A 16,216-nucleotide genomic window follows, 5' to 3' on the forward strand; every position below is an offset into this window, starting at 1 on the left:
GGTGATTGTTGGTGCCGTTCTGCGCCTCCTCGCCCGCAGGTGCAGCGTTCCCTTACAGCAGCGCTCCCGTCTGTGGCAGAGCACTAACGCAGGTCCTGCACTCCAGGGGCTGGCTCAGTTTGGAGGAAACAAATGACGGTACAAGACAAATTTGGAATTCCACTGCAATTGCTACCTTGCTAATCAGAAGTCATCCCCAGCTTTCAACACTAATCTGGACACTTAAAAATGGAGCCAAATTTTGTACAAAATAGAAATGACATGTTTTCCAGTTCATTGGCCCACAGCTCTGTGAGTTTTATTCTTGGGCAACTGATTGAAATAACAGTCCATAAACAATGGAAAATAACATTTGCTCTGACTCAACAGACCTGCCACCATGCAGTGACTTCCATTGTAGTAAGTCACAGAATTACTAATGACAGTAAGTAATACTAATGACAGAAAGTAATACTGATTACTACTGACAAAAGATTACAGGCCAGGAGCAACATGCTCAAATTTAAGTCGTTCCTACTTTTTTAGCCGCAGATTGTACCTCCAGTTCACAGTGTAGGTTACAGTGCTGCAGAAAAGTATCTTCAGTTTTAAATGAAAGAGGTAATCTACTTTTGTAAATTTGACAACTTCATCCCTTTCACTCAGCATGTTCTATTTATTCAAGCACAAGCAGACAGTGACTCTTTCAGGGGCCTGGAGTTTTGTTTTAAATATAAAAAAGAGGTACTTCCTTGAATATTTAGTCTTATGTTCTGAACAGAATAGGCCTTCATATTAATGCCCTGTAAATTATACACGTAATAGAAAAGTAGAATCATGGAATGGTTTGGGTTGGAAGGGACCTTAAAATTCACCTTTTGAACTGTTATTTAAATATGAACTTAAATCTGCAACAATGGGGACCTTAGACTGGAAATCCATGCTCATCTATTCATGCGATGCAGAATGAAATTTGTTACACCGACTGAAAAATTACTGAGTGCTGTTCATCATTAAATGGGAGACACTTTATCAGGGCCTGCTGCAATAGGACAAGAAGTTTTTACTATGAGAGTGGTGAAACACTGGAACAGGTTGTCGAGAGGGGTGGTAGATGCCTCAGCCCTGGAAGTGTTCAAGGTCAGATTGAATGGGACTTTGAGCAATGTGGTCTAGTGAAAGTGTCCCTGCCCACTGCAGGGGGATTGGAAGCAGATGATCTTGAAGGTCCCTTCCAACCCAGGCTATTCTATGAACATACATCATCAACAGATGGCTTTTAGACAACAAAAGCATCATCCACTTTTAACCATTTTAAATCAGAAAAGCCAACTATTCTATAATTAAAAAAAAACCTTAAATGTTTTGGAAAAAACCCCTACCTACTAGTGACCTGTGTGATTGGGTTGATTTGGCTACTAATTTGTAGCCAAATACTAGGCAAGGCAAAGACTGCACCTCGTAAAATTCATTCTTTCCTTTATCTGCTTACTAGTTTTATATGTAAGATTTCTAGCTGTTAATTTTCTCTCAGGTGAAAATAAATGCAAAACCACCATAAATAACTGTGAAAACAATAAAAAAGCATGAACAGAACAATAAATGGTCATACAGAAGTTTTTAATGTTTGATTAAATCATCACAGTAATGAGAATTTTTACTGTAATGATATGCAGCTCTACCACACTATTATAAATAAAAACATTAAGATCAATATTAAATACAGCTCTAGGCAACATCACAGATTAACAAATAATGCATTCTTCATGAACCAGTATCTGAATGGTTGAAAAAATAAAAAATGCTGACACTTTCCCCCTCCCATCCACCACATTTTTTTTCAAATTAGTAACTCGAGTAAGGCGCTGCAAGTTTTACATTAGGACATTTTTGTTTCACAGCACAGGCACACATACTTCCTTACCAGAACCTCTACTGTATGTTTACCAGAAGACATGTCAACAGGGAAAGCTTAGCAGGTTAAGAAGAGTAAACAGAGATGCACAATTTATATGCAGCACTCGGGATCTACACAAATTATAAAACACAGCAGGGGTGTGAACTGTATTTTAATTCAGATAGTACAGTCTGTAGAATTAGGTGCAAGTTAATACAGCACACACAGCAGTGTTTCAGGAGAGCATTAGACATGGCAAAAATTTGTATGTGTAGTGTGTTTATATTCTTCCATTGTAGGAAAAAAAACCAGACAACTTCCAGAGCTGTCTTCTGTAAATGGGCCAACTCCTGCTCTTTGGGTATTTTCTTCTTCTTCAGGCTTACGCAATGTAACAGTAAATTTTTAACCACCAGCACTCCACATGGAAGTCTACAGGTGGCTGCAACACTCCTGTTTTAACACAGCCCGATTCCCTGTTTCATTTCCAAACCTGTTTTTAATACAGGGCCTGATCACTGTGAGTGCACTGGCACATTTCACTTTCTACTGGTTCCAGTTGCTGCAAGAGATGAGATGATGAAGTGTCAATGGCAGTTTTTAACTAAGAAAAATCTGTTAAAATTCAGCAGTGCACTTCCTTAAGTACAGGCATTATTTTGCAGCTTGCCAAAAGTACCAGAATTTTGGTTAGTGTGTTGTTGTACTTAAGATAAAATCATACCGAGTACTTGGTGAATAAAGATGGTTGAGGTAACGGTGATGAATGCTGTACTTGTTATTTTAATTTTAATGCCTATATTTTTGGAATTTTTGCAGTCTTGTGAGCGTAATTGTTAAAAGAAAGAAATTTTATCTGACCCCATGTAACAAAACATGATTTTTGTCAGCCAGATTTCTTAATTTTTTCCTCCCTAGTTTAGGCTTATAGTATATTGCTCTTTTTCCTCTGCGTACATTTGTGGAGGTGGCTTGATAATATGAATATGAAACAAAAGAATCTACTGTGAAGAAGTTAGGAATCTGTCAGTTCACCAACTAGTGTGTGTGTTGCTGCTGAATTTTAAAGTCCTGCCAAAGTTTCAAGTACTGCATTCAATTCTGCCCAGCTGCTCAGGTGTGGCTACATATAATTTACACCTCTATGTACTTGGGAGAAAAAAAAGAGCCAAAAGCAATCTATATAGTTGCTTTCTCCTATTAATTTTAAAACCCTGCAGGTTGTTTTTAAATAAAATTTTAATATTACTGTTCCAGTTATCTGCTAGTAAAGAACAAGGAAATCCAAGGTAATGGCAGTGAAAGTTATATTTGAAAATGATCTTGTATGTATGTTGGATCATAAAGAAGCCATTTTGTTGAAACCCTTCATCTAGTTGTAAACATTTGCTAATCCTCCATTACTTGCAGAGGATTATGAATTATTCTATAAAATCACATTAAAAAGGTAATTAGTTATGTGAGATATTAACTGATTCATATTTAATAGATTTTTTAATCCATACAAATATAAATAAAGAATGGTAAAACTTCAAGAAAAATAATATACATTTAGTGCAAGTTATGAGTTACATTTCTTCCTACCATGTCAGCAGTGGAACATCTTTTGTGGAGAAGAAAAAAATAAAATGACCGTTCTCAAATTTTACAGGGGGGGAAAAAGATCTCCAGTGTTGTAGCATGCAATTTTTACCAGATACACGTATACAGAATTGTTCCAGCTCTTAAACTAGTAGTATAGCAGTATTTTTCCTTATACTGCACAACATTGGTATATATCATAGTGTTTTCAATAATACAAAAATTGCATAAGACCAGGTCACATTATTGATATTTTCTGCAGCAAAACCAGTATTTTTCTTTGAAATGCTAGTTTCATCTGGTTTGAGTTTTCTCATATCATGACAGCACATGGGTTGAAAGAAGCCTCACATGGTTCTTGCAAGGTATTACCTGTTCAATCTGGTTTTGTTGCAGTGGATCTGCACTGCCCCAAGCATTTCATGATGCACAAACTCACATGTTTAATGGCACAAGAAAAACCTCCTTCTTGTGATCAAACCTCAGTAACTCACAGTACATCTCAATATGAGAAACAACCGCTTCAGAAGGGCACACCAATTTTAAAGAGGCTTTGTTACGGCTCAGGAGAGAGAGAAATAAAGCTCTTCTGGAATGTAGAAAGGTGACGTGTAATAGTTAATACGTTTCATGAGTTAACACAACAGTTTTCAATGGTAAAAAGGGAAAGACCTTTCAGTCTCCACAAGATGGCTCAATTGAGAACAATCCCTCCAGAAACAGGGATTAATAACACATCTCTTCTATGCTGAAGTACCAGGCTGGGGCTGGAGAATGGCACTGCACTATCATGGCAGACCTGATGCCTCGGGACGCATCCAGTGCAGGACAGCAGCTCTCCCTTCCCACACTCCCATCAGCCTTCCTCCTCTCCACATACTCCTCCAGACCGACTCCTGATTGCCAGCAGCACTGTCACACAAAACCCCAGCTCTCGTCTCTGATTTTAGAAGTACTCCCCAGACTAAAGTGTTGTGCTATTCAACAAATGAACCTCCTCTTCCGTTTCCTCTCTCTCCTCAGCTATGGGTTTCAGTTGAACATTATGGAGGCGGGGTCTTGGTTTGCCGTCTGGGCCATATGACGGAGGATATCTTTTTTTGTTATAATGCCAAGGAGGCGCCTGAAAAGGATAAATGGAAGACTGATATTAATCCAGGCAGGGAAATAATAAAGCAGAACAAATCTGTAGCCAAGTCCTTTTTGTTGACAGGAATAGAGCAAAAGTAAACAGCCTGATTTTCTCATTTAAACAAAAACATTTTATTAATCAGAATGTTGACGAACCACCAGTTTGATAAAACACAGCAATGCTGAGACACCGTATCAGATGGTCTCTGACACCTGTAGTCCATTTTAATGAAATACAAGTAATACAAGTAGAGCCCATCACAATTTTTATTTAACTTTTCGTTTCTACAAAAATCAAATTTTGATTAGTGTATGCCAACAAAAAAGTAACAAAGAGGGACAAAGAAAAGAGAGGTATGAAAAAGAAGTGATATTGATCCCATTTAATAAGGGAGATATGTTCCAACCTAGCCATCAGAAGTGATGTACCGCTCGATGGCCCAAAATCCTAACAGCAAATCAAACTCCCCTTCCCTCCATTTTAAAACCTTAAGGATCCTTCCAGTCTGCACTGGCTCAGGCTCAATGTATTCTTAGGAGCACACTGTATCAGCCATAAAACTTTTGTAAAATAAACAACAGTTAAATAGTTTTTGGAATTCATGGCTTTAGAAAATAAACTGTGAATACTAAAAGAAAATCTTCATTTTCCAAGTTAGATACAGTGCTTTTATGAGAGAGTCTTTCAAAATTATAACTGCAAAACATCAAATAGAGTGAGACTGTCCAAAAGGATAATATCACAAGAGAAGCAAAGAGCAGAATGAATGAGCTGCTGCCCTTATTATTCTGGTTAGTACATTTCAATTTGTCTTATTAAAGGATGCATGAAATACTTGTGAAATATTAGCATAAAGTGAGAACATAATTAGCATGTTTTGCACATAAGCAGCTAAATGTGGTGGATATGTTTAGTAGAGATGTAACTAGCAACCCATGTCCAAATTAAGACAAAGTTTACCACCTATCTAAGGTTAGTTCACAACATCATGGTTAAAACTATATCTAGATTCTGAAGTCAACAGTCAACATAGTAGCATGCCACTTAGTGGCTCTCGATATCACTGAACATTTTATAAAGGGGTGCACTAACTGCTGTAGGTATCAGCAGCAGAACCACAGGACTTTACATAAAATCACAGGACTTTACTAAAAATATTTTTAAAAAATCATGTTGATAAAGGGGGATTATAGGGAAGATCTAATGCTGTGGTTAAAACACGCTTATCTTTGCTTCTCAGAAGATGTGATACTTTGCTATTTAACAGCTATTTAAAGCTGTCCTGATCAGAAAAAGGAATTGGCATATATGAAAGTCTTAATTTGCATTAGGTGGGGGAAAAATATTCCTAAGTGTGTCCGTTCCCACCTGGGGAAACCAGATCAACCAGACGGATCTACATGATCTCAACAACACAAGTATCAGAAAGTCTACTGTTTACTTTCCTTTAATGTTGTGACTAACAGTATGTCCACATTAACAGCTTCATTTCTACAAAAGGATTTTGCACATACTGTTTTATGGTTGAATACAAATTTTGAGCATAAGATGATTTCATTGTTCAGCCGATGTCATAAAAGCCCTGAACAGTTCACAAGTTTCATGCTTCCTGACTTCTAATGTGTCTAATTATGAGATCTGATATATCTAATCACCAAGGGTTCGACGTGCTGCTTTAGTTGCTCGAGATGCTCTAATATGTTCTTCTTTGTGATGATCCCCAAGACAATCCTGAAACAGATCACGTTATGCTAATAACTGTGTGAAATCAAATAAAAAAAAGTTCTAATCATAATGGAAAAGGATTAGAATAGAGCAAAACAAAAACAAAAACAAAAGAATGGTTGCAGGAAAGCTAATGAGATAATTAACTGAAAACTTATTTGAAAGTCAGTACCCTTTCCCAGATTTTGCTTTTTTTCTTTTTCTCCCAAAATGCTGAACACAATTCAGTGACCCCAGAGCAACATGTTTTTCATATCAGGTACACATCAGGGAAGCATACTTTACCCCCTTCTCCCCAGATTCACGTGTTTTTGGGTTTTAAAGGCACTGAAACTAAAATCTACTTTGTATTTCCTTTGTTCAGTAGTTATTTCTCCTCACACATGAAGATAATTATTCACATTTTAACAAGCCACAGTAGATGAACAAAGTAGTAACTGTGTAAAGTACAGCACTTTAGGTTTGAAGCTCTCCTAGAGGGCCAGGTTATTTGGTGTCCCTAGAAACAGCCAGATTCAAACAGATTTTTCATTCAGGACAGTATAAATCAAGAACTCCCTGGAATTCTGGTACAAATTAGGAAGAGTGAGGCACAGTCTTTTCTCTGTCATCAGCACCAATTTCTGCACAATCCTATCTGGGTTGGAACCAGTATGCTGATGTGTGTCTTTATGTGGTTATATTCTGTTTGCAGAAAATTTGCCAAAATACAAAGTACTCCTTGATGTCCACAAGGCTGTACAAACCCATGGCTAAATATCACCAGTACTAGTATTTATGATCTGCTCTTGTTGTAATGGACAGTATGCTCATGGAATATCACAAATTTGTAAACTGAAGTAGTTCAATAAATATTATACTTGCTGCTACTTTACCATAAAATAGTTAAAAACTTAGAGTAGAGTTTGACGTAGCTTTGCATGATGAAGCTTTCTTTAGAGGCGATTTTAACATCAATGTTTCAGCATTCAACCACAACAGAAATTGAGAAAAAAATTATCACAGTAAGTATTCTTAAGTTCTATCAATTCAAATTTCCAGCCCCAAAACATTGCATGCCTGCACTAACTTCTGTGTGTCAGATCATGATATCCTTTCCCTACCAGAGAAAGGCTTTTAAAGTCATGTATGCTTCTGGAAACATTACTTGCCATTCCATACAGGGATGCATCAAAGAAAAAAAAAAGCAGGAGAACATTTAAAATAAATTTATTTTAAAATACATCTGAAAAAAACCACTTGGAAACCAATGCAATATTTAAATATTTGCCATTTATACCAGCAGTCCTTTGGCCCACAGCAAAACAAAAAGTCCCACCCATATTTCAGATTTCTTGTCCCATGGCCATTGATCCTAAACATGCGGATGAGCAGACAAAGTTTCACTCCCCACGTGCCTTAAAAGACATGCTAAAGGGAAAGCAGGATATTATGGTAGGAGCATGTTGCATGTCAAGTGTTTAATGCAAGAGATACAGGAAAGCAGAATGGCAAAGGAATAGCTGCACAGGAAAAGACCATGTAAAAAAAATGAAGAGTAATTTAGATAAGAGGCAATTATAATGAACATTTATGTTTCCATGCCTGGGGCTGATTTATTTAAGGGTAATCACAGGACTACTCCCTATAGTCTCATTTACAAACATTCTAAATCTTCAAATTACTTTCCTGAAATATTTTGAATTGTAGAAGCAAAAGTTGCAGATTGAAGTTCCAGAACTAGCAGCAGTTATTTAATTGTTAGTATTCCAAAAACAAAAGCTTAGTGGTAATTGCCATCACTAAACTCCAGAAGATGAGATATTGACTGGAACATTTTCTTCCTTTTCCTCCTCTTTATGAACCCAGATATTTGTACATGTTCAGCAGCTGCTGGTACACTGCACATTGCCAGAACATAGATAAGAACAAGGAAATACAGGCCTTACGCTGTGCACCACACAAGACTAAATTTCTGCGAGACAAGTTTTGTCTCCTCCTCCACAAGCAAGTTGCATACACCAAACTTGCTGAATGGCAGCTAACTTTTAACAGAACATGGTAAAATTATTAAAATCATCTGCCTGCTTACTTGGAATACAAGGGAGAAGTAAGAATTTTAGAGACATGCTACAGCACAGCACCTTCTTAATGAACAGTTGGGCTTCTCAGTTGCAATGCCAAACTTATGGGTTCAAATACCATGATCATGGTGTATATTGCGGTTCAAATACTCTGATCCTGGAAGTGAAAATTACTGTATTAACAAAATGAACAGCATTGCTGCCACTTTACTCACCCGTTGTGTGTTACAAGGCACTGCCTCAGACCCAGCTTCCGGAAAATATCCACCACTATTTCCATTGGTGTGTGGTCTGTCACGGTGAAAGGACTCATATCAAGTATGCTTCTAAGCTTCAAAGGTCGAGGGCTTTCTGCTGGAAGCGATGGGGTATGCTGGGCAAAACAGACCCTGGAACTGCCAACAATCCCTTCCTGCTTCTTTCTAGCACTTTCTTTAAGAAAAAGAGGGAAGGGGGGAAAAAACAGCAGAGGAGGAAGAATTTACATTTTTGGAGTAAAGTAAGTTAGTGCAGACAGACAGATTTATCAACAATACCAGACTGATGTTAGTGATGCTGATATTCTGATCTATGCTATTTCAATGTGTTTACATAGCCACTGCTTTATCCCCAAAAAGTCTTTGTGCAGAAATCACAAAAGCTATCTACCATTTAGCTTCAGTCATTCTTTGACTATTACTTTTCTCATTCCAATAAGTAACTCTTATTTACTATAAAAAGGTGGAAAGGCATAAAAAATAACATGCAGGAAGTGCACAGACAGCTGCTGAAGAAACTGTCAACAATCTCAATTGACAGCTCCCCTGTCATGATTCCAAGGGCTGTAATTATTATTGCTTTGAAACCAAAGAATTTCTGACCACTCTGAAAATGTTGCCTTCTTGTTTATAATGAATATATTTCACTTTTTTGTGAACAGAATCCTCTTTCTTTTCATGTGTTCATCATGCTGGTGACATTCCCTCCCATACCATGGACTATTTCACACAATCATAAAATCATAGAATATCCTGAATTGGAAGGGACCCACAAGGATCTTAGAAGTCCAACTCCTGACCCTGCACAGGACCACGCCAAAGATCTCACTACGTGTCTGAGAGCCTTGTCCAAACACTTCTTGAGCTCTGTCAGGCTTGGTGCTGTGACCTCTTCTGGGAGAGCCTGTTCCAGTAACTGATCACCCTCTGGGTGAAGAACTTTTTTCTAATATCCAACCTAAACCTTCCCTGATACAACTTCAGGCCATTCCATTGGGTCTACTCATTGGTCAACAGAGAAAACAAATTGGTACCTACCTCCCTGCTTCCCCTCATGAGGACACTGAAGACTGCAATGAGGTCTCCCCTAAGTCTCCTTCAGGCTGAACAAACCAAGTGACCTCAGCCACTTATTGTATGGCTTCCCATCTAGACCCTTCACATCTTTGTTGCCCTCCTTTGGATGCTCTTCTAAGAGCTTAATATCTTTCCTATATTATGGTGTCCAAAACTGCACAAAATATTCAAGTGCAGAGCAGAGTGGGACAATCCCCTCCCTCAACTGGCTGGTGATGCTTTGCCTGATGCCCCTCAGGACATGGTTGGCCCTCCTGGCTGCCAGGGCACAATGACTCAAACCAGCCACAATGCAAGACTACGCAACTTGCACTGTACAATCTTAGCAGCCGACACGAGTCTTACCAGTGAAAGTGTGTTAGTAGAAGAATGTTCTGCTATTTCCCCATTTACTCAAGTAAATGCAAAATTAAACGAGTATATAATAATTTCTATATGTCTATAATAATTTCCAAGTTTTGGACATTCACATATGTCCTACATAATGTAATACCATTGTATTTACGGTATTAAGACCATAGGCAAAAATTTTCCTGAAGTAAACAGTGTGGTGTAACAAAATATATTTTAAAAAACTTTCAGGAGACATTTGTCTCTTTCTCAGGTGTCTTCGTTAAAGAGATACTTCTCGAAAAAAAAGTAGGTTAAGATGCAACTTTCATCACTGATTTCATGCACCAAATGTTACAGTTTTGTAGCATTTTCTTATATGACAATGCTTTTTTTCGTTTGGGTACGGTAGTATCCTCAGAATCCAGAGAATTTTTCTTGCTAGTGTACAAAAGATTGTCACAGGTATCACACAAGTGCTACTACTCACCCAGAGAAAGAGGGCCCAAACAGGGCTTGTGTGCTCATGTGCCCAGGGACAAATTTCCCATTACACAAACAAATTGAAAAATAGAAACCTGAAATAATTAATATTGCGCTTACCTCTCCATAAAACAATCTCAGTTGTAATAATGACAGTAAATAACATACTGTCAGAAAGAAATAGGATATACATTTAAAAATTACTCAGACAGTAATTCTCACAGAATCCTGCTGGTCTAAAATGAGAAGTACTCAATTTTGAAGAAGAATGTTAGTGTAGCATCGCTTGAGGAAAAAGCCTCAAAAAAACCCAGCAAATACCAAATTAGATCATGTTTTGGCCTACTTGAGTATGATTTTTGTTTTTATGACAGAAGACAAAAACAGATGAGCATTTTCTTCATTTCAGAGCCTGCTAATGAAGATAATAATATACTTAATAAACCTGAAATAAGTCTGGAAACACGCAGAGTAAATTCTATTTTAAATATCAAATTATATAAAATAATTTAAATTTGCATATATAATAATGCAGTATTGGAACTTAATTACCTATTGCAATAGTTAAATCTCTTCTTAGAGCAAAGCCCACCAGTCTCTGTGATTCTTTTGACATAATAACAGGAAAACCATTATAGCTGGTTTCGTTGATCAAGTTTTCTATGTCTTCAACTGTCATATTATCCTGTGTCAGAACTGCTAAAGGTGGATCACTTCTTCGAGGTCTCATAACATCAGCAGCCAGTGTTGTGTGAGTAAATTCTTCCTTTGCATCCAAGAAAGGATATCCATTCAGTCGGATGTGTGCCTCATAGATGCCTTCCCTACCAAAGGCATCTCCTACCCACTTACTGGTCATGACTGCAGCCATAAGGGGCACAATATATTCCAGCCCTCCTGTTAGCTCAAAGACAATAACTACCAGGGACACAGTCATCCTTGTCACACCACCTGCAAGAAAAATGGTAGCCAGTAACATTCTAGTATCAGATAATTATGGATTTAGAATTTCCTTGTAGTTGAGAACTACAAACACAATTTTGCCATGAAGAGTCATTTGACAAACATTCTTCTGTATAATACCGACAGGAGCAAATGGAGAAAATTTACACAAAAACTTCTAGAAGTGAAAAAGAGAGTTTCAGGGAAAACTCACAGAAAGGGAGATAATAAAGGGAATTGGAAAATATGTACAGTTAATTATTATAAAATAAGAATAAAACTGTGTCTATCTCATACCACATCAGGGTTAAAAGTACTGTGAAATGCAAGGAAATCCAGTAAGATAAGAATTCGAAAAAAGAATGGAATTAATGCAGGAAGTCACAGGTAGCAATTCAACAGTTATGTTGTCCAAAGAATTAGGAATTTAATGCTGTTGCTAACTCATAAAACTAAAGAGAATTCTGAGCTGATGAAAAGAAAACCTTTTCTTGGACAACAGGAGAAGACAGGGATTGTATTTCTCTTTTTGTTAGCATTTAGGATGGTTTTTCTTCTGCCAAGGTTTCTGATGCCATATCTTTATTCTGTGAAAGAATATGATCTGTCTTTCAATGCATTCAAAAGTGATTCAAGTTAAACTATTAAAAAACAAAACAACCTCTCCAAAACCTAAATTTGTTTCACACGTTATTTGATTGCCCAAACACACTTTTCATTAAAGAAGAGGTCTACTTTTTGCAAAATCTGTACTAACTGCTTTTAAGTTTAATTTCCAAGGCAACTAAGTTATAAGCTAGGACAAGACCTTCAAAAGCCCTCTCCTAGTTTAGGTGCCCAGCTTAAAAATCTTTCCATGAAGTGGATTTTCAACACTTTGTAAACCAGATTTGTTAAAAATACATTACACACTGCTGAAAGTTTTTTTTGGATTATGAATTTCAAGAACAATTTTTGCAATTCATGTAGATGTGGCAGCTGATCACATTACTTCTAACAATTTTAACTGTACTTGACCCTGTAAATGCTCTACTTCATACATTTCAAGAAACTGATTTTTCTGACTGATGTAGTAATAACACCTCTTTATATCAAAAAGAGAAAGCAAACAGTACTACTTAATTTTTTTATTTCTCATCAATTTAGATTTCATGTTATTCCTCAGATCCTTGTGATCAGAGGGTCTTGTGTAGTGACGTGAATGTACTATTCTGAAGAGGGAAGTCCAAAGAAACAGGTGTTTCAAAACTGCCCTGTTTATATCTCCTTTAATTTTTTTAATAATTATTTTGATGTATGAAAAAATCAGATACTTATTTACTTTGTTATATTTTACTTACCTAAGCATGCAGCAGCACCAACCATGGCATAAAGACCAGGTGTAATACAGTCAGCTCCAACTTCACACCACTCCTTGAAAATGAACCAGTCATGATGGTAGTATGCCAGCTGCTCCACTGCAATTCCTACAATCCGTCCTGCTATTGCTCCAATTGCCATACTAGGTATGAACAACCCAGATGGAACCTGCAACATAAACAGAACTGGTGTCATGCTGCTGGGAACAGACCTGACACATCGCTTTACAAGTAATTTTTTTCTTCCAAAAGAGATGCAAATGCTCAAATTGTCAGGTTAAAACCACGTAAGGTGACTTTGAAAGGCTAGTAAAACTTAACAGAATGCTATTGATATCTCTGATTGACCTAATTAGCTAAAATCATTTTATGACCATATTTGTTTATATTTTACTGTATTTAAGAGAAAATCTATCACCTACACAGGACCACAAACTACATCCTCAGTCCCAACAGCACAATTCTTACCATATGCATGTCCAATTCAAGCGGTGCTACTAGTACTGAAGTGTTCCTTACTATTTCCCATCTCCCTTATTACTTCCATGTTCCTCAGAGTCAACATTCACTTACTGAACAGGACTGCCCTTCCTAACTGCTTCCCGACACCGCTAAAAATTAGATGGCTAACTAAACAGGTGATTTTTAAAAGAGGCTTTGCTTACTATACTGCCATTTACTATACAAAGAAGTGTATACAGAATGCTAAATACACTAAGAGAGAAAAAGGCAAGACAATTCCCATTGCAAAAAGGAGTTAACACATTAGGTTAAAAAATGTTCCTAACTGTCATTTTAGATACTTAAAATGTTTTTCTGCTATTAACTAAAACCTGAAAAGGGCACAATGTCTTGTAACACCAACATAGCTTAGTAAAATATTATTGCAAACTTGCTTTTATCAGCAGCTTCATAAAGAGTAAGTGTTCATCTCAAAAACTGTCGTTGTGTATCTTCTCCTTAGGAAGCTAATCTTTCCAGAAAACATACTGGTGCCTAAATGTCTCATTAAACTGGAAATGTCCACTACATCTCCTCACAGCAGTTGTTAGCATCAAAGTATTTTATATTGTGACTGAACTACAAATCTGACTACAAATGAGGACTAGAATTTTTACTTCATCTAAATGCACTTCAACCCATCACCCTGTCAAAATAATGTCATTAAAAAACTGCACTCCTGGTGTAACAAGACAAATCATATAATTTTTCTTGTACTATACAGCTGTGAAATTTAAGTATTGTGCAATTCCAAACTACAGATTTTTGCTGTGGTATTCAATAGCTAGTGCAGAACCGTATTTCAGTTACTATTATATTTTGTCTACATTTATGGTTGCAAAGATGATTTCTAAGCAACAAACCAAGTAAAAACAAACATAGTAAACTTTGTGTTAGAAAGCCAGCAGGTTTTGAGAAAAAGTTTAATAATCCTTCATTCCCATCCTGAATTACCTAATATTTCAGTGTTGACAAAAGTAATATTCAATGCTATCATTTTAGTCTAATATTCAAATTGAACATTTATACCCTGTTGTTATTGCCCACAATTAATTATGCATCTAAACCCCTTTCTAACTGTTAAAATTAAATTTTTTTCCTGAGTGAAATTCCTTCTTGGTGAACAGTACAACAGTATCCCAAAAAACCTCCCATGTTTCCAATATAAAACAACTAAGTAAATCTTTGAAACTGCCTCAGATTCTAGTTTGCTACAGCAGTATGCTGCATAAATTAAGTCTCCACATGGAAATTGCATCCAAATTGTTTCTGGTCCTTTGTTAACATAACTTTTTTATGCACTAGCTCCTTCTCTTCTTTCCATCATATGAGGATAATGGTTACAAGACTAACTGTAATTATGATTTTACAGCTGCATTTGTTTGCATAAGCCGCTGGATCACAATCACAAAGTAAAGAGGAATCTTCACAGAGAAGGAGCAAGGAAAAAAGTTCAGTTCTTCCTTTTCTTCTCCAGTGCTTGCCAGCCTAGATCAAGTTATACTACAGAGGAAAACATATGTTCTGTGGCACATGTATCATCTTTGAAACAAGCAAGGATCAGAATATGGGTACAACTTTCCACTTCTTTGGTAGTGCAGTTGTGCACCCGTCAGGTAATGAGCCAAAGGTGGAATCCCAGCCCAACTGTTGATCAGCATTTAGACACAGTAATGAGTCTACTGATTATAAGCAGTACGGTATACATACAAAAGCTTGAAAGGGAAAAACAAACCAAAGCAACCCAAAAACCCCCAAAGTCCTGCTATATTAGCCTCCTGGTGATGCTTTTTCACAGCAGTAAGAGCAGCAGGAATCACCATGCGCCACTGGTAGCAGCTAAGTTTCTTTGCTTACCTCACAGGAAAACAGTTCCTGTGGGGAAAGACATGTCTGCAAGGAACAGACATGGAGAGCTCAGAGGATCCTTTAGAATTATTTAAATAACAAAGTTGTCTTTTTCTTTATTTTTAATTCTTAATTTGCTCTTTTTACAGAGATAAAGCTTAAAATGTAAATAAATAACATGAAAGTGACATCCCTTCTCCAGAACCTGGCTGACATTCTAACCAACCACATGCTTTAAAGCTTCAAAAAAATTTACGTAGCACAGTCCCATCAACAACAGAAGCATGACTCCTTGCCTATTGGCAAAGTAATGAATATATTCTCACAACTTCACAAAAATATTTCCACCATGCTGAAGTTCTGAGAAAATGAACCAAACCCAAATGAGGTATAAGCTCTACCATTCTATGAACTAGTGAATTCAAATACACACAGCGTGAGCCTGTGGTGACAACCCCGTGAGACAGAGACAGATGCATATGAACACATGTATGGTAAAAGAAAGTCCTAGATATAAATGAAATACAGTAAGTGAATACAAAACAAAACAACAGACTGGAGTTGTCATGTCATAGAATAATGTCTGAATTTTGGACTTATGGAAGACTAACATTTAAAATACATACAATGGATTTCTCTTACCCATCAACCAACATATAAAAATAACTTCAAATAGCAAACTGCAATACCTTTTAAAATATCAACACATGAGAAACATGTTACTGTTCTATCAGTTACAGAAGAGTTGAGATTGAACGGGAGCACTCCAGATTGTCTACTATGCTCAAGCAGGGTTAACTACAGCAGGCTGCCCAGGCTTGTAACCAGTCAGGTCATATTTCCAAGGATGTTCTCTGGACAACCTATTCCAATGATCAAACACACTCACAGAAAGGAAGTGGTTTTTTATGCATGGTGTTACTTGGAACAGCAATGTAAACTGAAAAGTTAAAGCCAATTTAAAGGCAAATCTGGCTTAGTGAACATTCTACAATATGTCTGCATTAAGACACGTTTGATAATAGAAAAAACTATGAAGGGAG

At 36.9% G+C, this 16,216-nt stretch overlaps 1 protein-coding gene across 4 annotated transcripts in view; it reads right to left on the reverse strand.

Annotated features, from left to right (window-relative positions):
- Positions 1 to 1,578: 1,578 nt before the first annotated feature.
- Positions 1,579 to 16,216, reverse strand: part of CLCN3 (chloride voltage-gated channel 3) — a 71,908-nt gene continuing 57,270 nt past the window's right edge. For 2 of the 4 annotated variants that reach the window (XM_027635510.1, XM_027635511.1), the window contains 5 exons: positions 12,807 to 12,993; positions 11,077 to 11,475; positions 8,593 to 8,809; positions 6,245 to 6,320; positions 1,579 to 4,580 (listed from right to left, as the gene is read on the reverse strand). In XM_027635510.1, the coding sequence (XP_027491311.1) occupies positions 4,422 to 4,580; positions 6,245 to 6,320; positions 8,593 to 8,809; positions 11,077 to 11,475; positions 12,807 to 12,993 (1,038 nt within the window). In that variant the 3' untranslated portion in view covers positions 1,579 to 4,421. The remainder of the gene's footprint in view (positions 4,581 to 6,244; positions 6,321 to 8,592; positions 8,810 to 11,076; positions 11,476 to 12,806; positions 12,994 to 16,216) is intronic. The other 2 variants (XM_027635512.1, XM_027635513.1) reach the window with 2 other exon arrangements.

The sequence above is a fragment of the Corapipo altera genome, unplaced genomic scaffold (genome assembly GCF_003945725.1).
Source record: "Corapipo altera isolate COAL_440 unplaced genomic scaffold, ASM394572v1 22b, whole genome shotgun sequence".
In the NCBI taxonomy this organism is placed as follows: domain Eukaryota; kingdom Metazoa; phylum Chordata; class Aves; order Passeriformes; family Pipridae; genus Corapipo; species Corapipo altera.